The sequence below is a fragment of the Thrips palmi genome, unplaced genomic scaffold (genome assembly GCF_012932325.1).
Source record: "Thrips palmi isolate BJ-2018 unplaced genomic scaffold, TpBJ-2018v1 HiC_scaffold_16, whole genome shotgun sequence".
In the NCBI taxonomy this organism is placed as follows: Eukaryota; Metazoa; Arthropoda; class Insecta; order Thysanoptera; family Thripidae; genus Thrips; species Thrips palmi.
In genome coordinates, this window is record NW_023144625.1 from 13,534,194 (window position 1) to 13,558,811 (window position 24,618).

At 54.1% G+C, this 24,618-nt stretch overlaps 4 protein-coding genes across 4 annotated transcripts; 3 read left to right on the plus strand and 1 right to left on the minus strand.

Moving 5' to 3' along the window:
* Positions 1 to 3,573: 3,573 nt before the first annotated feature.
* LOC117642503 (LIM domain kinase 1) lies at positions 3,574 to 10,218 on the plus strand. Its single transcript, XM_034380751.1, has 12 exons — positions 3,574 to 3,688; positions 4,039 to 4,165; positions 4,249 to 4,363; positions 4,454 to 4,584; positions 4,664 to 4,855; positions 5,265 to 5,393; positions 5,774 to 5,906; positions 5,996 to 6,327; positions 6,411 to 6,645; positions 6,735 to 7,393; positions 7,480 to 7,586; positions 7,678 to 10,218. The coding sequence occupies exons 1-12, from the start codon at positions 3,667 to 3,669 to the stop codon at positions 7,845 to 7,847; spliced, it is 2,352 nt and encodes a 783-aa protein (XP_034236642.1). The 5' UTR covers positions 3,574 to 3,666; the 3' UTR covers positions 7,848 to 10,218.
* A 487-nt stretch (positions 10,219 to 10,705) lies between these two features.
* Positions 10,706 to 15,574, plus strand: LOC117642504 (endoglucanase 13-like). The gene is made up of 8 exons (XM_034380752.1): positions 10,706 to 11,252; positions 12,611 to 13,164; positions 13,262 to 13,419; positions 13,603 to 13,881; positions 13,981 to 14,158; positions 14,251 to 14,413; positions 14,492 to 14,656; positions 14,802 to 15,574. Exons 2-8 carry the CDS (start codon positions 12,611 to 12,613, stop codon positions 15,180 to 15,182), a joined length of 1,878 nt encoding a protein of 625 aa, XP_034236643.1. The 5' UTR covers positions 10,706 to 11,252; the 3' UTR covers positions 15,183 to 15,574.
* Positions 15,568 to 21,770, minus strand: LOC117642506 (retinol-binding protein pinta-like). Its single transcript, XM_034380755.1, has 7 exons — positions 21,610 to 21,770; positions 17,948 to 18,102; positions 17,676 to 17,835; positions 17,461 to 17,599; positions 17,077 to 17,307; positions 16,189 to 16,297; positions 15,568 to 15,793 (listed from the first exon to the last, which is right to left on the minus strand). The coding sequence occupies exons 2-7, from the start codon at positions 18,090 to 18,092 to the stop codon at positions 15,642 to 15,644; spliced, it is 936 nt and encodes a 311-aa protein (XP_034236646.1). The 5' UTR covers positions 18,093 to 18,102; positions 21,610 to 21,770; the 3' UTR covers positions 15,568 to 15,641.
* A 429-nt stretch (positions 21,771 to 22,199) lies between these two features.
* Positions 22,200 to 24,348, plus strand: LOC117642505 (neurofilament medium polypeptide-like). The gene is made up of 5 exons (XM_034380753.1): positions 22,200 to 23,172; positions 23,248 to 23,394; positions 23,471 to 23,649; positions 23,734 to 23,879; positions 23,951 to 24,348. Exons 1-4 carry the CDS (start codon positions 22,366 to 22,368, stop codon positions 23,741 to 23,743), a joined length of 1,143 nt encoding a protein of 380 aa, XP_034236644.1. The 5' UTR covers positions 22,200 to 22,365; the 3' UTR covers positions 23,744 to 23,879; positions 23,951 to 24,348.
* Positions 24,349 to 24,618: the final 270 nt, after the last annotated feature.

The following is a 24,618-nucleotide window of genomic DNA, read 5'->3' on the forward strand; positions in this document are numbered from 1 at the left end:
GACGGGCCGGCCACTGCGTTTGCTCTCCATGGAGCGGCGCGGCGCGGCGCGCAGTCCGCGGGGCGGTACGGCGGCACGGCGGCGGGGCGGGAGGGGCGGGCTCCGGGGCACCCGGGCCCCTCGCACGGCGACGGCGGTGACGGAGACGGCGGCCCTCCGAGACACCGAGACACTCACTCCAGGCAGTCAGGCAGTGACAGACTGTACCGGTACCGCTGTCCATGACGTCCATGACGTCCGCGCCACTGGTGGTGACGCGCCACCGCGACCATCACGACGACGCACAGCGGCCAACACTCTGGACGCGTTTTGAGCTCCAGAGTCGCTAAATGGGACTCGAACCGAACGTGTGACCCCACCACTCGTTCGGAGAGCAATCGATTGGTGGGGTCACACGTTCTTTTCGAGTCCCATTTAGCGACTCTGGAGCTCAAAACGCGTCTAGAGTTTTAGTTGCCTCCGCCGGTCTTCTGGCCCACTGTGCGATGCGACGACGTTCCCAGCGCACCGCACGGGCCGACCGGACGGACGGATTGAGCCGTTGAGTCACACCCCGCGAGCTGATTTATCGCTCGAAATAACAGCGAGCCTCGTTATACCTCGCGCTCAGTTTAAAACTAATCACTTCATTTACAAACGCGTTGCTGGAAACCAGTTGGCACAGTCGCACCTCAATGCCGGCGGTATTTCACGGTGTACTCACTCTCAGACCGACCCCTCCTACTCCTAAGAAAACCATCCCATCTTTCCTGGGCGCTGCGAAACCGTCCTAACTCGCCAGGGCGCTAGAAGGCCATCCATCTCGCACAGCGATAAGAACGAAACCCTGAAACCAGGAGACCCGCCGCGCCGGGCCGGGTAAAGTTTCTGCTGCTTCTCTGACTGAACATCAAAACTTATGCATTTGCTGCAGATCGGGTCTGGCGATCGAGACAACCTATCGCTGCCCATTCAACAAAAGACAGTGCAAGGCTGCGGGCAATCTATCATCCTTACTCAACGGATAACGTGCTAGTGAGTCGTGCGTGCCGGTGCGTGTGTGCGCGACTGTGTATGTGTGTGTGCATGCTTGTGACTGTGTGTGTGTGTGTGTGTGTGTGTGTGGTGAGTGTTAGGCGCTTTCTCCCGGTCCGGTGTGTGTGTGTGTGTGTGGTGGTGCAGCCCCGACTTCCTCCCTTCGTGGCTGCTTGGCGGTACCCTGGGCTTCCAGCCGCTCCAGCCGCTCCAGCGGGCCTTGGCCAGCCTAGCCTCGGGCACAGCACACTGCTTATGCATTCAATTAAAAGCTGGACATTCGACTCTACGCCACTCCCCCGCGCCCCTCACAACAGCAGCAAAGGCGCCACGGCGTCGCGAGTTCGCATAGTTCACATGGTGGCGAATGGATGGTCGACGGCGCGTGTGGTTCCACTGTCAAAATTAGACACGCGCGCGGTGTTGCTAATTCGCCATTCCGGCCGGGGCTTCTAACGGCCCCCTGACGGCCCCGCGGGGGCGGCGGACCGGGCGGCCCAGAGCCCCGTCGCTCTCAGTCTCTGTCGCGCCCTCATGGAACGCCCCATGAGTGCGAGAAGGAGACAGAGGCAGCAGGAGCCTAGAGGCCTGCGGACGGATACCCGCGGTTCTCTCACGGCGAACGGCAAGGTTCACGCGAGGTTCCCGGTTTTCCCAGGAAGCCTATGGCTAGGTACGCACCTGACTCGACTATTGCCTAAAATCCCAGAGCGTGCCCGTTCCGTGCTCGTTACTCGTCCTCAGCTTCAAGCTGGAGGGGGGGGGGGGGGCCTCACATCGGCCCTCGATTCGCAAAGCCCCGGTATAATGGCGCGGTTCGACTCGCATGTCGCGGTCGCCCGATCCGGTCCGGGGCAGGCCTGCGCGGCCCGGCCGGCCCGGCTGCCATTCTGCACGCATTTGCAGCCGTATTGGCCCACATTTGCGCGGCCTCTGCAGCCGGCGCGGTCTGCGCGGCGCGGGTTCAACGCCCGGCGACGTGTTCGCAATTTTCTAGGACGTGCAGCGAGCCGCCCCGCGCGCCCCGCCGACACCGACCTCCGTCACGGGACTCCCGTGGGACTGGGCTGGTATAGAGTCCTATACCAGCTGGGTCCGGCCGAGAACCTATTTTGCTCTCTTCGAAGCACGCCAAAGTCCTGGGCCACGACACTATAAAAGAGAGAGATAGACGAGGGAAAGCGGAAGGGGCAGCGAAGGGCAGCGACCCGCGTGGGTGCGAACGCGAACGTGACTGCGTGATGGCACATGACTACACATGACGGGCCGACAGTCCGACACAGTGGCCACATGACGGGACGGGCTGCACACATCCTTTCGGTTGACTCGAATCCGACAGATCTGGCGCGCCCGCCCTGCCCGCCCCGCCCCGCCCCGCCCCGCTGTTGAAAGGCGTTCGAGCCAAACGGTACCCGGCACCGTACGGGCCTCGAGATATCCCCCTTGATAGGGTGGCTTGTCGCCTCACACACTCCTCCAGGCTCCAGGTACTCCAGGTACCACTGGTGTCACTGGAAGCTTCCACTTGGGTCCAGCGTCGCCCAAACCTTCCGACACCGAGCAGGCGCGGTACGGTCCCAGGGATCCAGGGCGCCGACGTAGCGGTGGCGGGCTTCAGGATAAGCGGGCCTTGAAAAGGGCCAGGGAAGGGTCTACGTATTTTTCCTGGCCGTGGGGATGCCGAGATTCGTTTTCGTCGCTCTGTCTCTCTCGCATCTGCAAGGGACGCCCCGTGAGTGCGAGAGAGACAGAGCGACGTAAACGACTCTCGGAATCAGTCTGCTGGGAGGCGTCGCGGCGACCACCAAGCTGCTCAAAGTCTAGAGGCTCCTCTACCCTTCCAGGCTGCTCGCCAGGCCGGCCTTCACGCATCAGGGAAACGGGTCAATGGGGCCCGGACAATGGCTTTGCGGAAACGGCGGGCATAGAGGCCGGGGCACTAGTGCACCTCGCTGGGCACGGGGGGACGGGGAGGACGGGGACCGTGGTCGCGCCGGCACCGAGTGGCGCGGAGAGGCCCTGGCAAATGGACCAGGACCGCGGACTGCGTCCCGTCGCTCTGTCTCTCTCGCACCCGTGCGCAACGCCTTCACGCCCCACCAGTGCGAGAGAGACAGACGAGCGCGACGTTCGGAATCGCTCTGCTGGCTCTGCTGGCCATCCATGCGGCACTCGCGGTGCCTGGAGGGGGCAGGAGGCGACCTCACCTAGTTTTCGTTTTCTAAATTAGGTTTTAGAGAGGGCTGAAATTGAAAGAACTTCCGTGCCGGGTCTTTTGCGAGGTCGTTTGTGGTCAGCCTACCAAGTCCGTGTCCTCTTCGTGTGCTCTAGTCGCCCGCAACGCATAATTCACTAACCTCTGGCCCGTCCGATCAAACTGCAAGGGTCTTCTTGAGGTCGGTTTGTTTGAAGGAAGAAGTCAAAACACGAAATCCTCGTACAGACAAAAAGCAATTGAAAAGCAACAACACAACAACATTCGAAACGGCGGCGCGGCGGGCAGAAGGCCGCGGGAAACAAAACACGGCCGCCCAGATGGCGCTGCAGACGTTTGTTTACGTTCCTCGTGTTGACGTCAAGGTGGCAGTGAAATAAGCGAAATGCCATGAAATCGAACGATCAACTTGGTCCTCGGACATAAATGAAATTGTGATGGAAAATAGCTCTGCAGGAGGTACGATTTGCTAATTAGTCGGATTGTGCGCACGTGTTGCCTTCCTGACGACTATACCTTGTCAAGTTTGTAGACGATGACATCCCGTAAATTTTGACGTTTGTCTGTGACATGTCTTGCATCTGTCAACAATATTTTGGTTCTGATTGTTAACTTGTAAACAATTAGTTGTATTTTTATTCGAGACTTTTTTTTTGAACGAATGCTTATGGTCCTTTTATCTGGGCTTGAGCTATGCGTGTGTCTGTTTTTAATTTCGAAATTGGACCATCTGTCAGAGGTTATATTAAAAAATGTATGACTTTAAAAGACACCCTGTGCTTTATGACATAATTTCTGCTGGTTCCTAGGCGATGCTCCTGACGAGGCAGATGGGGACGTATCACACCTACCTGCCTATTGCTCTGGGTGCTTAAACAAAGTAAGCGATGAATACATCCGAGCGCTTAACCAGGACTGGCACAGTGAATGTTTCAGGTTTGTTTCAAATTACAATTCTAAAATGTGTACTGTATTAATCTTCTTTCAATGTCAGCTTTTCTTAAAATTTGTTTCCTTAGGTGCTCTGCTTGTGATATTGCACTTTCTACTTGGTACTTTGAGAAAGATGGCCTTCTCTTCTGCAAAGATGATTATTGGTCAAGATATGGAGAATCATGTCAAGACTGTTCCCAGGTGAGTTTTTCATTGGCTCATTGACTGTTTTCTTGCCATCTGTAGTAGTCTTCTGTTCATTGTACTAATTTCAATATGGACTGTTTCCAGATTATTACAGGTCCAGTTATGGTCGCAGGAGATCATAAATTTCACCCAGAATGCTTCCGGTGCTCTTCATGTTCATGTTTTATTGGTGATGGTGAATCATACGCCTTGGTTGAGCGTTCAAAGCTCTACTGGTGGGTATTTTAAAATTTAAATCCATCCCATGGTATTTTGTTTTGTTTTAGGTGTCATAATATAGTTCTTTAATTTCAGTGGTGTCTGCTACAAACGCCAAATGCAGCCTCTTTCCAAATCCATGGCAGCTGCTCCCTTTGTCCGTAAACCACATTCCATCCGATTAGTTGAAATACCTGCTGTTGGAGACACTGGTCAAAGAGGGATCAAACTGAGCTTAGAAAGTGCTCATGGAAGACCAGTAGCAGGCCAAGGCATGCGAATATCCCAGTAAGTTCTTCAGTCAAATTTGTAATGCTGCATGTGCTCATTAAAGGGAGCTCATGGTATTTATTTTTTTTAAGAATTAACTTCTGTTCACACCTAACGTGCATGAATGCCTTTTATCTTCACTGCAGATACATAGCAAAGCTTGTAAATATGTATGATAACTACTGTGTAACTTCTGGTCAAATTTTACTTGTTATCATTTAAAGTAAATGGCTTTTAAGCCATTTTTTTTTTACATTTGTAAATCAATTAGAAATATCTAGCATTGAACCTACTGTACAAATTTTTCTTAACATACTGTATAAAGCCTTATATGATTCATTTGTCATTGACATCCCATTCCTGGCTTAAAGAACATAACAAACTTATATTGTGATCTATAACCACAATAACAACTAATGCTTTACAGGTTCCTTTCTAATCTACGGCACAAGGTATACGAATATGCAGTGTCCATATTGGCAGCAGCCTTTAGGTTCTGCTGCGAACTCCGCTTCAATCGATCCATTCCATTCAGATGCCAACCAAGAGCAATACGGTATGAGTTTGTTTGTTTGTTTGTTTAACAAATTTATTTGATTCTAAACCTGGGCTATTGTACTTTAACATGTTATTTTTTACAAGTTTATATCTGTAAAATATTTCACAGTATTTAGTTCATATAGCAGTTTTCTATAATCTATCACTCATTAGAACTCTGTCACTCAAAGTGCGCATTCAACTGTATTTACTTCTTTCATTAGCCAGTGTATAACTTATTAGTATAGTCCAGATCACAGCTTCTAGCTTTTCCAACTTTTTGTCTAGACTGCTTTTGTTATTCTTAACTACTGTATTCCTATGAAAATCGACAACCTGTGTCCACAATTGACAAATGCTTTATGTCTAATTTCAAAATAACTGTTTCAAAATTTTCAGATTGGATATGAGTGCAGATCTTATGTCCTTACACATTGGTGACAGAATATTGGAAGTGAATGGATCTCCAATTGGAAACCAGCCAATTCAAGACATAGAAAACCTAATTCGATGCTCTGACCAGTCTCTTCAGGTATTTAAAAATATACAATACAACAAAAATTTAGTGTTTTGTCAGTTCTTTATTTTGAAATGGCCTCTACATTACGTTATTTATTGCAGCTTACTATAGAGCATGACCCTGATGCTCTGAGTAGAAGACTGCTTTTTCCTTCTCAAATAGTCAATAGTGCTATAGAAGCTCTTGCAGACATCAGCAAGAAGAAAGATAAAGATTGTGATATTGTTAACAGTGCTTCAAGTCCAAACAGTTGCAATACTGAAGTGACATGTCAAAGTACCAGTAGCTCTAAGCCAGTCTCTGACAGAGAGAGAATATTTCGACGGAAAGATGAGGGCTATATGAGTAGCTCAAGATCATCCAGACAATTGCGCAGAAATCGAGGAAATTGTGACAAGGAGCGGTCATCATCCATGTCAAGACTATTGGAAGGGTCAGTTGTGTTGTGTTATAATTCCATTGAAGTTGTCCTTCTTCAAGATATTGTTTATCTGAAAGATGATGAATTTATTACAGATCTCCACCTGCAAGCAGGGAAGGCCCATGTGACCTTTCCAGAACTCACTCATTCAGAGTTGAACCAAAGAACCAGCGTATTTTTAGGGCATCGGATCTTGTCAAAGGAGAGCTTTTAGGGAAGGGATTCTTTGGTCAAGTTTACAAAGTTACCCATCGAGAAACTAATGAGGTAATGGTTCTGAAAGAGCTGTATCGTGTTGATGAGGAAGCACAGAAAAACTTTGTCAAAGAGGTACAGAACAACTTTTCCAGAGTTATTAATTTTGTTCAGCTGCAAGTTTCAGTAAAAACTTGTCCCTAATATTTAATTCTGGTTCCCAGGTTGCTGTGTTACGTAGCTTGCACCATAGTAATGTTTTAAGATTTATTGGTGTCCTTTATAAAGACAAAAGACTCCATCTGGTGACTGAGTATGTGCCAGGTGGTACCTTAAAGGACCTAGTACATGATCTATCAGAACCCTTACCATGGGAGCAGCGGATCAACTTTGCAAAAGACATAGCATCTGGAATGGCATATCTTCATCAGAGAAATATAATTCATCGAGATCTCAATTCAAACAATTGTCTTGTCAGGGAGGACAAGACAGTAATTGTGGCAGACTTTGGTCTTGCAAGAATTATTTCACAAAGTCAACCCAATGTCAATATGGGTGCTGATAGAAGACGTTATGGCAACAAGCGTGGAGTTGGCAATAGACGGTGTGAAAGAAAGAAAAGATACACTGTTGTTGGCAATCCCTATTGGATGGCTCCAGAAATGATGAAGGGAAACAAGTATGATGAGAAGGTTGATGTTTTCTCATTTGGTATTGTACTTTGTGAGATTATTGGAAGAGTGCTTGCTGACCCAGACTACCTGCCAAGATCCTCAGACTTTGGCTTGAATCAAACCATTTTTCGTGATAAATTTTGTTCCACTTGCCCTGAACCTTTCTACAAAATTGCCTTCCTCTGTTGTGATCTCAATCCTGACAGAAGGTTAGTGTTTGTTTATTTCTTCTTTTATTGACCTTTAAGGAACTTCACACCTATATGTTAAACGGATTTTTTTTTCTCATTTTCAGACCACCTTTTGAAGTAATGGAAGTATGGTTAGAAGGTCTTGCCATGCACATTTCTGTTGGTGCCTCTCTTCCTAATGATCTGAAAATGGACATATTCAACTATTCTGGTATGTATGGACTAAATTAATGAACAATTAATGACAAATTTTTGACTTGGTTTTGAGACTTTTGCTATTTTTTTTCTTTTTGTACCGTCAGGTCGCAGTCCTAATTCGAGTGAGTCCACCACACCGGAAGCCCGAACGCCCGAGAGCGTGCGTCCCGGGCCCCCATCCCTCCATGCTATAAAGGAAGGCCAACCTATCACCGCGAACGGCTCGTGTGGCTTTGCTGACACCTGCACCCCAGTTGAAAGCACTGCACTTTAACTTACATTCTACTGTTTAGCATTCCAGCTAACAGAATGGCTAACATTCTCTTTCAGTGTTATTCTGCCTGCTTTGTCTTGTGATAAGTATTGGCAGTTTTGTAAACATTCCATTCTACCTATCTCCTAGTGTTGTTTAGAAATTCTCAGCATAAACAACTTGTACAAACAGAATTATTTTTATTCAAATCTAACACAAAAGAACTGTTTGTGAAGAAGTATTTCTGTTCAAAGGCAGCTGTGTTCTTTGTGTGGACACCTGGCCATGGCTCATCATTCCACAATATGTGTCAATGTTAACTTCCGTTAATAGGAAATTTAGGAGCTTTCAACAAGCAATATATAAATGTATGTATTATGTAGAGACGATAAGAGATATGTGAAATCTCAAGGGATCAGTTTCATTGTAGAACATTGGTTTTTATATTGACTTTCATGAAACTGTTGTTTTAAAAGATCTGTACCAATTTTACTTAGTGTGAACTTTTCATACATTCCCTTTTCAATATTTTTAATCTTTTTGAATGTATAATGCAAGTCTTAGCTAGGTTTTAGTTTTAGGAAAGTTTTAAATTATGCTTGTCATTAATAATCAGATGAATCTCCAGAATTTTATTTTTCAATCAAGATTGAATTACTTTGTTCTAGTTTTATTTTTATTTATTTATTCCTGGGATGGAAATGGGGGAGTGTTGCCCCCTTCCTGTTATGCAAACATTCCACTTCCTGATTTGGTAGGGGTTAACTTTCCTTGTAGATGTAGAGACAGGTTGCTACCCGCCATTTCCTACAAAGTCTCTTATTTATTTCTCTCCTCAGTTGTCTGGACTTCTTGACAATAATTTTATATAGCATCACAATTTAGTCATCTTAAGTTTAAGCACTAAAGACTTTGTTAAGAGGCATGTTCAACAGTGCAGGAGGTTCTGTACTTCACTGTGCCTTGCATAACTTTAAGCACTTCTATGAAGTAGGTTTAAAGACAGTGTCATGGTTGACTAAACCCTATGGTGTTGGATTGTTAGTTTAAAACATTTTTCAGTTTGTGTGTACTGTATATTTACATCTTAGGACTTGTCTCGATTGCTTGATGCTCATATGTGTTATCATGGTCCTTGGTACTTTTATTTAAGTTCTATGTTGTTAGACAACTACTAATGTTCCTAAATTTGCCTTGCAATGGTGCCTTACTGAGTTTGATGTCTTTGACATGAGATTGAAATGTGTCTGGGAAAGCATGCTATAAAATCTCACGAGTTAGTGAGATCTCGAACAAGACACTCAGATACTGTCATCTTAAGCTTTCAGAGAATGAAGTATATTTTTTAGTAGAATGCCCAGCTTACTGTTTTAAACTGAGACTGATTGAAGGCGCCCTTAGCTGAAGATGAATATCAAATTTGATTGTCATGTATTGTTCTAGGAATGTTTAAGGCTTCAATCCTGCTGTATAATGTATTGATGATCACAAATGTGAAATACGAATTTGATTGTGAGTAATGATGTATCGTGAGATTGTGTAATTATTGCTCCATGCTCTGTGCCATATATTGTGAAATTAATTACCAGGTTCCAAGATGTTTCTAATTTTGTGACTTGAGGTTCAACCTGACTCTTGAATAGTGCTATTGTGCTATGGCACTGTTCACTGTTTGGAATTGTGGATTAGATTTATGTAATTTAGACGCCTGTATATAATTGACCACTTTGTTGTTTCCTTTATTTTGAACACTTTTAATCATTTCTATTTTGGCTTTGTTTTTAAAATCAAACAAAACCCTTATTTTTTGTGGTACAAATCTATTACATTTGGAGCTATTCCCACACCCAGCCTGCATGGGTTTATCTTTGAATGCTGTTATATGCTTTGAAGTTGTTATAGTTTGTTTTTTTCCTTTGTCCAATTTATTTTTATTTTGTCTATTTTTTGTGTGTATTTAACCCAAAGATATGTTAAGACCGCTGACCGAGGCCTAGGATGCCCAAGCTGTAACCGAATGAAAATATTTATATGCTATCAATCTTTCATTAGGTTGTAATTATTTTATGATGATTTTTTTTTTAAATTTAGGATGCTATGTTTACCAGTTACCAATTTCTTTGTTTTTCTTTTCACAATTATGTTTCCAGTTATATAATAGAGCTTCTTCTATACATATAGAAATATATTATTCTAATGATCAAGCCTGTTTATTTGACACATTCTATGTTTTGGTATAATGTAAAAGGCGTCTCATTCCTGTTTTAGTTCTTTTGCTTACCACAGCTAGCTATCACCATTCCCAGCCATCCCCCTGTTTCACTGTGTCTCTGTGGATATTCCAAAATATTGAATGAATCAATCAATAAAAGTACTGGCCTTGGTTTGACTCTCGCGTTTGTCGTTCCTTCCCTTCCCCGCCCCATCGAGAGCATCGAGAGCGCCTCCTCCCCGGTCTTTCCCCGCCGGGGCTGATTCCGAGCGGGCGGTCTGTTCCTCTCTCTCGCATCTCGCACTGCCTGAGTGCATACGAGAGAGACAGAGCGACGAGGCAAGTCGCGTCACAATCATTAGCTGCAATCGGGTTGCAAAACACAGTCATCGGCAGCGCCGCCACGCGTTGCACGTAGGCATGCCTGCACACCAGCCTGGCGGGCCTGGCGGGCCTGGCGGCGGCACAGCCGGGCACAGCGGCAGGGGAATTTACCCGTTGAGGGGCAAATGGCATGAGCTGCTGCTGCAACAAGTCGTCGGACAAACGCGCGCGGGGGAGGGGGAGGGGGGCTTGCTCCAGGCGGCGGAAGGGGTGAGGGTGGTGGGGCGGGGGAGTCCATGCGTCAAGATGCCGGGCCCACTCCAATCAGTTGCCGCCGGTCCAGTCTCCACTCCAGTCCGCGCGGCGTGGCGCTCCGAGAAGCACGGCGACGGCGCGCAGGCCGAGCCTGGACAGCCTGGAGCTGAGAAGGCCACTGACAGCGGCAGGCAGGACGCCAGTGACGCCGAAGGGCACCGAAGGGCCGAGCCCAGGCCGCTGCCTTCGCTGCCTTCCCTGCCTTCCCTGCAACTGGGCGGCCGGTGCAACAACGCGGCCCGTGCCCTCGGCCCGCCGACGCCCCGGCACGGCACGGCACGGCACGGCACGGCACGGCACGCGGGCTTCCGAGAACACCTTAAATGAAGTCTTGCGATGCGGGGCGGCCGGGCTTTGCCAACCACGTCAAGGAAAACTTGTGCCGTCGGTGGTCGCCGCGGCGGCGCGCCGTCCTGCTGTTGCTGCGGAGCCTGGAGTGCCGAGTGAGCGAGTGATTGACCAGCTCTCGGTGCAGCGCTCGGTCCAGCACGCTCCAGCACGCTCCAGCACGCTGCAGGCCGCGGGGGACACGACAACGACAACCCCCTCGACCAACACTCAACCCTCCAGCCAAGGTGAGGCGAGGCGGCGATTCCCTTCGCGACCTGCTGTCTGTGTCTGTCTCTTTTTTCGCGCTTCGGGTGTTCCTCCGCGTCCACGTTTGCGCCTTCCCCACTTCCCGGCCAACTCGTTACCTGCGTGCATCTGTGTGTGAGTGTGTACGTGTGTCAAAACAACACGTGGTGTGTGAGCGGTATAACGCTCCGGGCAATGTCGGAAGGAGGGGAAAGGGGGGGGGGGGGTAGTTAGTCCGCCATGTCATGCCCCGCGCCTACCCGCGCCGCGACGTGCCCGTGGACGTGGGCCGGGCCCCCGCGTGGGGCCACCGCTGGGGCCCAAGCCGCCTTGTTTGAACAGACCGCCACAGCCTCGGCCTCAGCGCTCTGCGGCGCTCTGCTAGCGGACACCGAACCGGCGCCTCTGGCTGGTTCAACGGTTCAACGGCACGGCGTCGAGTGCCGAGTCGCGTCCGGCGTGTTGCCTACCCTGGGTCTGGCGTGGGTCTTCCCCGGCCGCAGTCCGCCCGCCCGCCAGTCACTTGCATCTCACTATCCATCACCAGCGCCCTAGTCGAGTGGAGTCACACAGCGAAACACACGCACCGCCTCACCTTCATGTCCATCATGGACGCCTAGGAGTTCCCTCCTGACCTAACCTAACCTATCCGATTTTCCAGGCGCGTTTGACGTCGGCATCGTCGGCGGCGTCACTGATTCAGAGAGTCGTATTCGTCGCTCTGTTTCTCTCGCACTCATGGAGCATCCCCTATAGGTGCGAGAGAGACAGAGCAACTCTCGGAATCAGTCTGCAGCGTCGGCATCAATCACTTTAGACACGGAGCGCCCCTTGGCCCCGGAGACCCTTGGCCCTGCCGAAGCCCTCCGATCGGAATCCGAGGCCGCGGTACCGGTGCATGGTGCAGCCGGTGCATGGTGCAGCCGGTGCATGGATGCCGGGCGGGCGAGACAGCGGGGAGACGCGGTCGCTTGAGTCACGTCCCCGTCGACTCCACCCCTCCGCCCCTCCGACCCTCCACCCCGCGGCACGGTCGGTCCCGGAACACATGTCGTACTACCAAACCAATCCGGATTTAAAAATCTAAAAAAATAGGGCGAGAACGAAAGGCGAGCGCAAGAGATGTTATCCATCACCGCCCGAGGAAAAGTGTGAGTGTGTGCGGCCGAAGCCGAACCGGAGCAAGCCGAGCAAGACGCTTCCGGCGTCTTGTTTCTCTCTCTGACACACTGGACACACGGACGGCCTCGGGGCTCGGGCCGCTCGGGGTCTCCGGGAGGATCTGCGGGGATTTTTAATCCGCGAGGCGAGGCACGTAGCACCGCTGTAATTTGCGGCACTTTGAATTCATTCGCAGATGCATTCGGCGAGGCTGCTGGTCGTCGGCGTGCTCCTGCTAGCTCTGTCGGCAGTGGGGGCACCGCCACCCTCGGGGCCCCTTCGGGTCGAGGAAGCCGTGTCCATTCCGATGTCCACGGACGACGCCTCCAGCGCGCCATCCTCCAGCTCGACGGCCTCCAGTGCATCGGCCTCCAGTTTGCCGGCCTCCAGCACTACGGCCTCCAGCACGACGGCCTCCAGCACTACGGCCTCCATCACTACGGCCTCCATCACTACGGCCTCCAGTGCATCGGCCTCCAGTATTACGGTCTCGAGCACTACGGCCTCCAGCACTACGGCCTCCAGCACTACGGCCTCCAGCACAACGGCCTCCAACGTGTTTGACAGCGTGCAGGCGGGTGTGGAGTCCTTCTCGCTGCTCCGCGACGCCCCGTCGAGCCCCGGCGGCGAGGGCGTCCACGCCGCTGTCACCGCCCCGCGGTCGTGGCTGCACCGCGTGCGGTATTCCCACGACGGCAGCCTTGGCGGCAGCCCTCCGGCGCCCCGGGCGGCCAACAACGCCACCGCCACGTCCGTATCCGCCCGACCGTCCGTGCCTGCCGGCCCCACCTTGGGCCCCACACTCCAGACGCAACGTTTCTCACTCGTTCCCTTCCCTCTTCCTCAGGTACGACTACGACGAGGTGCTGCGGCTGTCGCTGCTGTTCTACGAGGCGCAGCGCTCCGGCCGCCTCCCCGCCGACAACAGGGTGGCGTGGCGCGGCGACTCGGCGCTGGACGACCGCGGGCAGCGCGGGGAGGACCTCTCGGGCGGCTACTACGACGGTGGGGAAAGGACCGGTGGTAACTGGTTCGCTTCTGCAGGGCGATTCCGAACAGCGCTGTCGCCGCTCTGTCTCTCTCGCACCCTCGGGAACGCCGCATGGAGTGCGAGGGAGAGAGAGAGACAACAGTGAGGTGCGGAATCAGTCCCCTGGCCGACGTGCGTAACGAGCTGCTTCTCCACAGCCGGCGACTTCGTCAAGTTCAGCTTCACGATGGCGTCCACCACGACGCTGCTGGCCTGGGGCTTGGCGGCGTACGGCGACGCGTACCGCGCGGCCGGCCAGTGGCGCCAGGCCGAGGGCGCCGTGCGCTGGGCCGCGGACTACTTCATCCGCTGCCACGTGTCGCCCGACGAGCTGTACGGCCAGGTCGGCGACTTCAGCCTGGACCACCGCTACTGGGGCCGCCCGGAGGAGCTCAACATGACCAGGCCCGCCTACAAGATCGACCGCGAGCACCCGGGTAAGCGATGGAGCGCGCCGTGCGCCGTGCGGCAGGCAACCCATGCGGCAGCGCGCCGCTGGAGTTGCCGGGCGGCCGGCTGAGTGGTCTGGTTTGCAGGATCCGACCTGGCGGGCGAGACCGCCGCAGCGCTGGCCGCCGTGGCCGTGGTGACGAGGGACTCGGACCCGGACTACTCCGCGCTGTGCCTCCTGCACGCCCGGCAGCTGTACCGCTTCGCCACCCAGCACCGCGGCCTCTACCACCAGGCCATCAAGGGCGCGGCCCAGTACTACGAGTGAGTAGAGCGCTCGGAGGACTCTTCCCGCTCGGGGGACTTTCTTTCGGGGTGCGAGAGAGACAGAGCAACAACACACTGAGCCTTTGCAGGTCCACCGACTACGGCGACGAGCTGGCCTGGGCCGCGGCGTGGCTGTACCGCGCCACCAAGGAGAGCGTGTTCCTGGACGAGGCCGAGCACCACTACACGCAGTTCCTGCTGCGCGACCGCCCCGCCGAGTTCTTCTACAACCGCAAGGTGGCCGGGGTCCAGGTACGTCCTCTTCGGGGGCTCCTGCTCCACCCTCGCGGTCCCCCTCAAGGTGTTGACGGCCTGGTGGCGGTGCTGCAGGTGCTGCTGGCGCAGCTGACGGGGCTGCAGGAGTACCGCGACGCCGCCAGGGCCTTCTGCGACCACAGCGTGCTGCACCAGAAGCGCACGCCCAAGGGCCTGCTGTACGTGGAGAAGTCCGGGACGCTGTGCCACGCCGCCAACATCGCCTTCGTCTGCCTGCAGGTCGGGACCGATTCCGAGAGTCGTGTTCGTCGCTCTGTCTCTGTCGCACTCCTAGGGCGTTCCGTATGGGTGCGAGAGAGACAGAGCGAGCATGCGCCTCGATTCTCAAGCATTTCCTTTCCTCTTGGCGCCGCTTGGCGCGCAGGCCGCGGACGCCGGCATCCAGCCCGAGCAGTACCGCGACTTCGCGCGCCGCCAGATCCACTACATGCTGGGCGACGCGGGCCGCAGCTTCGTGGTGGGCTTCGGGCGGCGGTGGCCCACGCAGCCGCACCACGCCGCCAGCTCGTGCCCCGACAGGCCCGCCGTCTGCGACTGGGGCGCCCTGGCCAGGCCCGCGCCCAACCCCCAGGTGCTGTACGGCGCGCTGGTGTCGGGCCCCGACGAGAACGACTTCTACGAGGACATCCGCCGGGAGTACATCTACAACGAGGTGACCCTGGACTACAACGCGGGCTTCCAGTCGGCGGTGGCGGGGCTGCGGCAGCTGCAGCTGCGCGCCCAGGCGAACGAGACCGCGCGGTAGAGGAGGCGGGAGGGCGCCCCGACGCCCCGAGCCGTACTTACTTCCCACTTGTGGGGCGAGGCCCCGCCAGCCCCGCCCCACGTGCCCGCCTTGTGATGCCCTTCGTGTGATTCATCATGCGTTACCAGTTTCCCTCCCCGTCGACTGCAAGCACCGCCGGATCGGGGCGCAGAGGCTCTGCTCGCGCCCTGCCGCTTTGCGCCCTTAAAGTCAAGACTCGTTTTTATACCTCGACTTAGTGTAAGTGAATTCTTCGTGCGTGTATTTCAGTTCTGCACACTGTAAGTGGACTGATTTGATCCAACATAGCCGAAGAAAAATGTCAGGCTGTGAAGTGAAATGTTTTTTTTTACATTATTTTGAACGGAAAGAACAACGACGCATATCGATAACAGTTTTCTTTATTTACAATCATTATTCACAAACAAGGCTATACACACAGTGCAGTAGTTGGGTGGTTCAGTCGAACTCCATCTTCCTGAAGGAGCCCTCCATGCCGAAGAGGGCGTCGGCCGTCTTGGGCCTGCCCGGTCTCTTCTTCTCGTCGCTGCGCCGCTTCTCGTCCGCCAGCAGCCAGTCGCGCTCGCTCTCCACCTTGGCCTTCCAGGCGGCTGCGGGACAACGCGACCAATGCGGCCATTAGTGTGGAGGAAGTGGCTTCCAAAGTTCCCGACACTGTGTTACAGTATTCGCAGTCCGTAGAGTTTTTACAAGCAAATCGCCAACTCCGCACTGAACTCTGCCCAGTGCACGGTGGGCCCGAAAGCCGGCGCCGGCGTCCAAAACTCTAGACGCGTTTTGAGCTGCAGAGTCGCTAAACAGGACTCGAACCGAGCGTATGACCCCACCAATGGATTGCTCTCCGAACGAGGAATCCATTCGTGGGGTCACACGTTCGGTTCGAGTCCTATTTAACGACTTTAGGGCTCAAAAAGCGCCCGAGATTTGGCCCACTGTGCATTGGGACAAGGGCTCGGCAGGACTCGGTGCAGGACCTCCCACTCACCGGCCAGCTCGTCGATGGTGCCGGCCTCGCCGCCGTACTCGTTCGGCAAACAGCTCTGGGGGATGTCTTTGTACAGGGAGGTGATGTCGTTCTCGCCGTGCAGCGTCAGCTGCAACATTAATTTTTTTTTTTGCTGAGCGAAGCGAAGCACCCTGTTTGGGATTTTGAATAGCTCATTTGTCCGACCCCCCCCCCCCCTGATACCTTTAGTTTACAAGAGGTATCTTCCTCTGTTTATTTTTACTATATTCATATGCGTATACAGTCGAAGCTCCATAGTCCAAGCTCTATAGTTCAAGCTCTATAGTCCAAGCTCCATAGTCCAAACTCTATAGTCCAAGCTCTATAGTCCAAGCTCCATAGTCCAAACTCTATAGTCCAAGCTCCATAGTCCAAGCTCCATAGTCCAAGCTCCATAGTCTAAGCTCCATAGTCCATATTCTATAGTCCAAGCTCAATAGTCCAAGCTCCATAGTCGTACGCCAAGCTTCATAGGCCATTTAGTTTGAGAATAAGATCTGTCGCGAGTAGGGTATGATCTTTCGCGAGTAGAGGAAGATCTGTCACGAGCCCGTTAGGTTAGGTTAGGATTGGTTGGAACATTTAGTTTTAGATTATTAAATAGCCTTCCGTCGATTCAAGGAGAAACCAACCATTGCCGAATCACAATCCTTTGCGCAAAAGCATACTTCCTGGCTATCACCCCCCAAAAAGAAAAGAGGCTCATTTTCAAAATAAACACATCCAAATTTACTACTGATGAAAATGCATTACCATCTCCAGCAGAATCCAGCTCAGCATCGAGGCCGAAGGTCTTCCCCTGGCTAGTAAACTTTCCCGCGAATATCCCACAAGGAAGCACTCGAAAACGGGGTCGCGCGTACTCACCCGCTTCTTGAGCTTGTCCTTCATGAAGGACCTGATGATGTTGAACATGGTCTCGAAGGAGGGCGGCGGGTACACGTAGTGGATGCCCTGCGGTCTGACGGGGTACGCGTCCTGGTACACGGTGCTGGTGCGCTTGAGCAGGGCGGGCTGCACCTGGGCCGCGTGGGCCAGCGTCACGCCGCGCATGTCCAGGATGAGCACGTCGCCGCAGATGAAGGTGCGGTCGTCGTCCTGCGGGCAGCCCAGCCAGGGTTTTCGTCGCTCCGTCTCTCTCGCGCTCGTGGGGCGTCCCGTAGGGGTGCCAGAGAGACAGAGCGACGATAACGACTCTCGGAATCGGTCTGCAGAGCGACGCCGTCGAGGTCGAGACTCGCAGGGACTCACCTTGAGTACGATGTCCATGTTAATGTAGTTGAGCTTGAGGATGTCCGTGAGCTTGACGCGCGAGGGGTCGTACTGGCCCACCCTCATGAAGAAGATCTTGCGGCCCTGCGGGTCGGGGTGCGGCAGCGGGAAGCAGAGCCTGCCATTACACGCTGTTGAAACATTAGGTGGTCGTTGAATGAACGATGAATGATGAAACGCGGCCAGACACGCACCCGAGCTTGAGGATCTCCTGGATCTCGGGCAGCATGGGGTCCCTGTTGCTGAAGAACTCGGGGAGCAGCGTGCGCATGGTGTAGTAGCTGTCCAGCTTGGCCTTGGTGCGCTCCAGCGAGAACTTGCAGCCCCGGAGGAACGTCAGGATCCATTGGTCATCTGTGGAGGAGAGTCAGACTTTGGGTGCGTGGCTACCGACTCGCGTTTCGGAGGCACGTTCTCGGGTTCGACCCCACCCGCTAACTTTATTTTATTTTTCGGCTTCATTTACCTGTGTTGGCGTTGAGGAAGCTCTGCTTGGCCAGCCATGCCTTGACGTGGTCGATGTCCTCTTGCCGCCTGGCCGGGTCCTCGCCGAGTTCCTTCTTGGCCCTCTCCGCCAGCTCGGGGCTGAGCTCTCGAATCGCGGGCGCCATGCCGAACAGCCTGCACAGTGGACAACCAAAAACTGACTTACAAGTGAAGACCGTCCGCTCGACTGGCTCGACTCGACCGTGATGGCGCCACCCGACCTGTGGACTGATTCAGAGAGTCGCTCTGTCTCTCTCGGACTCACGTGGCGTCCCGCATGGGTGCGAGAGAGACAGAGCGACGAAACTAGTCTCGGAATCAGTGACGCTATTTCTCCCGGCCACTCCAAGACACACTCGAGGAGCAGGCCGCGCCATCGTATATTCCTGTATCGCACTCGATGGGCTGCAGGAAGGCAAGGCAGGCCGACTCGCCACTCGCTCGGTCTCTCGCACCCCCCGCGACTGCGGCAGAGGGACAGAGCGACGAAAGCGCCCTCCGGAGCAGGCCTGCTGCCAGACAGAGAACGCGAACTTCGAACGAAGCGAACGAGGAAACGGCGACTATAGGACGCGCGCGCTTCGTAACCCCAGCCAGGTTTTCCTGATCAACACTTCATCACTTGAATAATTACTTCGAGAGATAAAAAAAAGTTCTAAAAAAAATGTTCGATTGCTGACGACTTGACAATGGCGTGACGCTCTGCTTGAATGGTTCCTTCCTGTGCCGCCGTCCTGATTGGGCTTCGAGCTTCAAGCTGGCGTCCGACCTCGCCACCATCGCCATGCTTGCAAGCGTCGCCGCGACCCTCGGCCGCCCTCATCGAGGCAATCGGAATTATCACTTCAAGATCGCCTTTCCGTTTTCGCCGCAGGACGGACCGCTTGGTACATTGTAATCTCTCGAAACGGCTTTTAAAATCAAAGCAGAAAAGACAGCTGCTGTTCTCGGTGTTAGTACGTGATTTTCGTAGCGCTCTTTTTTTTCTTGAAAATTGAAAACAAAAATAATTAGAATATTGAATTTTGCGGCATTGGTAAACACGGCAAGGAGGGCCTCCGCTATCCTATCGGTGCATGGCGGGCATCCGAGCCATATGGCCGCAGCTATCTAATCTCGCTGCAGGGCACCGCGCCGCCGCGCCGCCGGGGAGGGGAGGATAGGAGAGGGAAGGACGCAGGTGAGCTGGTCGCGCTGGCCTGCAGACTGATTCCGAGGGCCGTTTCTTCGTCGCTCTGTCTCTCTCGCACTCACGGGGCGTCCCGTGAAGGTGCGAGAGAGACAGCGACGAAAAGCGACTCACTTGATCAGTCTACTGGTCTATGGTCGGCACACGGGCCGGGCGGGGGGACACGGTTGGGCTGCCGGCTCCTGCACCGGCAAACCGTGCCATGTGCCAAACCGCGCCATGTGCCGTCGCGACTTCCGAGCGACTTCTTTAGTCGCTGCCGCCGAGTGATTCCGCCGTCGCCGCTCTGTCTCTCTCGCTCTCGAGGCGCGCCCCGCAGGGGTGCGAGAGAGACAGAGCGGCGAGAGGCCGTTCGAAGACGGATGAATCGGCGCCGGCTTTGAGTTTGACACCTCCTCGCGCTTCGCCTCGCTTCGCCTATTACGCACCAGCCGCTGACACTCTGACACTCGCACCGTCATTGATGGGCTGTCACAGTGGAAGGGACCAGGAAAGTACAGGTAGCGACCCTGGACAGGTCAAGGCTGGCGGCATCAAAGACCAACGTTTGAAAAGAATAACAAATCACGACAGAAAAAACGCCTGACGGCCGGTGCCGGGCAGCCCTGTCGGCAGCGCTGCGTGACGGGACGGCCTGCCCGCCAGGCGCCATGGCCCCTTAGGGCGGGGCGGGGTGCCACGCCGGCGGGCTGCCTACCCAGCGGGCTGCAGGCGGCAGCAGGCGGCAGCGTGGCCGCCCGTCGCTCTGTCTCTGTCGCACTCATGGGGCGTTCCGGAAGGGTGCGAGAGAGACAGAGCGAATGGCCGGTCGGTGCGTCGCGCAAGTGTCGCCACCGCGTCGTGTCACTACGCCAGCTTCGCCACTGCGCTGTTTGCTGTTTGCTCGGCCAATCAGCGGCCTTGCCTGCCTTGCGTTGCGTCTTTGGGTCTTTGGGTCTCGGCTGGACTTGTCGCCGCGACTCGGCAGACTCCAGCATCCGCGACGCGCATTCCCGTTTCCTGTTCGGCGTCCTCGGAGACAGAAGGCTCGCAATCGCGCACATTCCGTTTGAAAAGAATGAGAATGCCCGATGCTCGTGGCTCGCGTCACCGCCGGGGAGACAGAAGGCACCAGGCCGCCCTGCCGCCGCTCTCTCGCTCCGTCTCTCTCGCACCCTGACGGGGCGCCCCCTGAGTCCGAGAGAGACAGAGCCCGGTGCCCCGGCTCGGTGTTTGCACAAAGCGGCTTTCAAAGAATCGGCGTCGCAGTCTCTCAGTCGACTCGACGCGCGAGTCAGTCTCAGTCCATCCGCTTGGAGCGCGCCAGCGGCGCCAGTAAGCCTTTAAGTCTTTTGGGCCGCTTTGCGCGCTTTGCGTCTTTTTAGTGCCTCTTAGCACCGCCCCGCGAAGGCCTCCGCGTCAACATATTCCATTTCTGCACTTTCGCTTTCCGGGTGCGCGCGCGCAAATTTATTTATTATTTTTTATCGCTTCAAAATTGCCGCGCCGAAAGAAAGAACATCTCAAAAAAATATACGGAAGATAAGAAAGGGTGGGGGCAGCACGCGAGGCGCACTGACTCATTTTCGGCGAGTGAATCAGGAACAGCAGTGCCGCTTCTGATTGCGGTTCGGCGCGGCACGGTGCGGTGCGCGTTTGCCGCCACTTTGCGGTTCGCTTCGGACTGGCCGCCGTGCCGCCGTGCCGCCGCCGCTCTGCCGCCTCGTGGACAAGTTTATTCATCTCTCTGACCGGCCTGCAGGCCGACGGCGGATTCCCGACAGTGGTGTGTCGCTCTGCCTCTCTCGCACCCTGACGGAACGCCCCACGAGCGCGAGAGAGACCGGCACCGGGCCGCGAGGCGGCGAGGCGCCGCCACCGGCCGCCACCCAACGCTCTGTATTTCGGGAGCGGTTTGTCGGCCATCGAAACCTCCGTACTTAATGCGGCCCTCGGTGGCCCAGGCCAAGGCCGTGCAGCACAAACCGCGGAAACTGAGTGGCGGGTAACCCACGAGGCATGGGCCGGTGCTCCCGAGCGGCACGCCGTCGTGGAGAGCACCATCACGATGGTCATGGAGGCGGCCGGGAGCAAGCCGGGGGAAGTCCACTGCGAGGCCTTGCGGCGTTATCTCACACAGGCACAAGCCCCGAGGATATGGTTGCTGCGCTGCCTCACTGTCCCATCCGTCTGGCCGAGTCCCGTGGACGACGCGACGCGACGCGCGGATTTCGCAACCGGAATAGTGTTGCCCTCGGCGGGTCTGGACAGCGGCCAAAAAGTGTGAACCCGAGACGAGACGGGTCCAGCGGCGGCGGCGTGACCGCGAGGACGGCGCGGCACCGGCCCCAGCAGACTGGCTCTGTCTCTCTCGCACCCCTGAGGCGCTCCGTGGAGGTGCGAGAGAGACAGAGCGACGACAACGACAATCAGTGTACTGGGGATAGCGCCAGGTGCGGCTTGCGGGTACTCACGCTGGTCGATGTGCTCGCCGAGGTTCGGGCGGACGCGACTGACACCGACTCTGGAGGCGGGTCGAGTGGCACCAGAGGCGCGACGCGGCGCGAAGCGCGAAGCGCGAAGCAGCTAGAGGCAGCGTGGCCCTGGCCCTGGGCTGGGCCGGCTGCGGCCCCACCACGTCCCCACCGCCGCCAGCTCGCCCCACCTTGCCTCACCTCGGCACCTCTCTATCGGCCTCAAAGGCAGTGCCCAAAGGCCCAAACCACTCCAAAAGCGCGGGCCGCGAACACGGGCGGAGCGAGTCCGAACGTCGCGCTCCGTCTCTCTCGCACCCCTGCGGCATGCCGGCATGCCCCGCGAGTGCGAGAGGGACAGCGACGGAGTGCGCTGTTCGAAGTCTGCTCGCTGCTTGGGTGACGCGCATCCGAAACCTCTGAGCGACGTTCGAATGGATCCCATTGACGAGCTGAGCGCGGAGCAGCGCGGAGCGGAGACGGACAACCACTGCCATCATTCGCGCGTTCGCGCCAAGCGCGCGCTCAGACGATTTCTCATACCGGCCGGGCGACGGGGTGGGGGTAGGGGTGGCATCCGGCTTCCGGTCCAGCATCCCTGGTCCCAGTTGACTGTCAGCCGGCCGAGCCGGGGGTTGTTGCGTCGCGTCCCGTCCCGTCAGAACAGCAAGCCAACCCGTTGTCACACGTGCTTGTTGGAGCGTTTCCTGCGTCCAAGTTTCTCGTGTTGTGTTGTCGCGTCCCTTCGAGGAAGAAATGGAGAAGGGACGGGATTCTGCGAGCTCCGGCGAGGAAGATGGCAGCGTCGGCCACGGCAGCGGCGTCGAAGACGAGGAGCACGAGGAGGCCGGAGCTGCCGGAGCCAACGCCAGCAGCGACGAGGACGGCGATGAGCAGCACGCTGGTGAGGTTGAAGACGAAGGCGAGGACGAGAGCGAGGGAGAGGAACATGACAGTGAGGGTGATGGCGAGCGTGAGGATGGCGATGGTGGCACAGACGACCAAAATGGCGAAGAGATGGCGAACCTTGCCATGTCCCCCATTGAAAAGTCCCCCGTCAAAAGGGGCAGGGGTAGACCCCCGCGCGCTAAAGTTGCCCAGGTCGACGACGGTGCCAGTGATGTTTCCGATGATGCTGGTCCACCTGTCAAAGCTAAAGGAAGAGCCAAGCAACCTGTCAAAGCCAAGCCGGTCAAGGAGAAGGCTGCTGCCGAAGCTAAGTCCAGGACCAAACGAACTGCAGTCAGTGCCAACGAAGAGACATCCTCTGAAGCAGGACCTGCAAAAAAACCTCGAGCAGCCCCCAAGAAGAGAGGTGCTCAAAAGGACGCTGATGCGGAAGATGCGAATGGGAAGCCCGGTAAGAAGACAACTGCCAGTAAGAAGAATAGTCAAAAGGTCGAAGAAGATTTGCATGATGCTGTTGAACCTACGAAACGAGGGAGAGGGCGACCCAAGAAGGAAGTTCAAGCAGACGAAGCGGAGAAACCAAAGAAAGAAGCTGATGCACCTAAAAAGCGAAGAACAAAGAAGGAAATTCTGGAAGAAGCCGCTCTAAAGGAGGCAAGTTTTACTGGTCTTTTCATTTCTTTTTCTGTTGTTGCTGGTGCTAAACATTTTGTCTTTTTCTCTTGTCAGGGTGCTGCACCCAAGAAGCCTCAACAGCAAGATCCTGAAGATGCTGATGTTCCTAAAAAGAAAGCACAGTCCAAGAAGGAAGAGACGGAATCGAAAGCATCTAAAAAGGGTCAAACGAAGAAGGATGCCACAGAAAGTTTACCAGAGGTATGGAAACTCCAGTCTTTTGGCACTCTTTTTGCTGTCATTATTTTGAGTAATGTTTCTGAACCTTGATTTCCAGGCTGCTGAACCTAAGAAGAGAGGCCGACCAAAGAAAGTGGCTCAGGAGGAAGCTGATGCCCCGGCACCACCGAAGAAAGGCCGATCAAAGAAAGAAGTTCCAGAAGAGCCTGTGGTTGCGCCGCCTGCCAAAGCGAAAGCAACTCGAAATGGCAAGACTAAGATAGCCATTGAGCACTGGTAAGTCACAAGGTTTGTGCAGTGATTTGTAAGGCGATGTTTCCTAGTAAATTTATACTTATATTGTTGTGCCTATTTTCCCAGCAAATCATGACAAGTGTTTAAACGCCGTGCTGATGAAGTAGTTAATGCTCTTCGTCAGCATTGCCCTGAGCTGGAAGCAGTGTACAACCCTGAGAAGCCTAGAAGGGGTGCATTTGAATTGCTTCTAGTTAGAGATGATGAGCCTGGTAAGTACTTTGTCCTGTGAATGGAGTCATTTTCTTTGATTGCATCTTCTGATTTAAACTGGTATTTACAGATCTACTTTTATGGAGCGGTATCAAGAAGGGACCACCTCGCAAGGAGAAGTTTCCAGATTTAGAATTCATTCAAGACCTTTTTAGTAAAGCTCTAAGTTCTGACAATGCTAAGTGAACTGCTCTGTATTGTTAGTAATTCTTTGCTGGTTTGCACCAATGTATGACGTGAATTAGGTAAATGCTAAGGCACCCTACTTTACTGAGATTTTTGTTGTAGACCAGGGGAGAAACTGTACTGAAAGGTGCTACTGCCTCACATTAATTTTACTTTCTGTACCAACTCTATCATTATTTTAATTTTATTTACTTTTACAGTAGGATTTGAGTTTCTTATTTAATTTTAAGTTTTGTTACGTGTGTTTCACCTTTCCAATAAATGTAATCTTTCAACTTTCAAGTAATCGTGTTTTCTAAGCACCCACCTGAAACAACTGCTACGATCAGTTGGGTTGTCAGCTTGTATCAACCAACGTGTAGAGTACTGGGATGGTCTGGCCCGTGGGCTTTGCGGCTGCGGTCACTCTGGTGACTGCTGCTCCAGCCGATACCGTCACGCTGGCGTGAGCCGGTTTATCCCAGCACTCTGAGTTGGTGACCAAGTGTTAGACTTCAAATGCTGGCATCTGTTAAGAATGGCAATGTTTGGGACAGGGCCTTAGAACTTCCC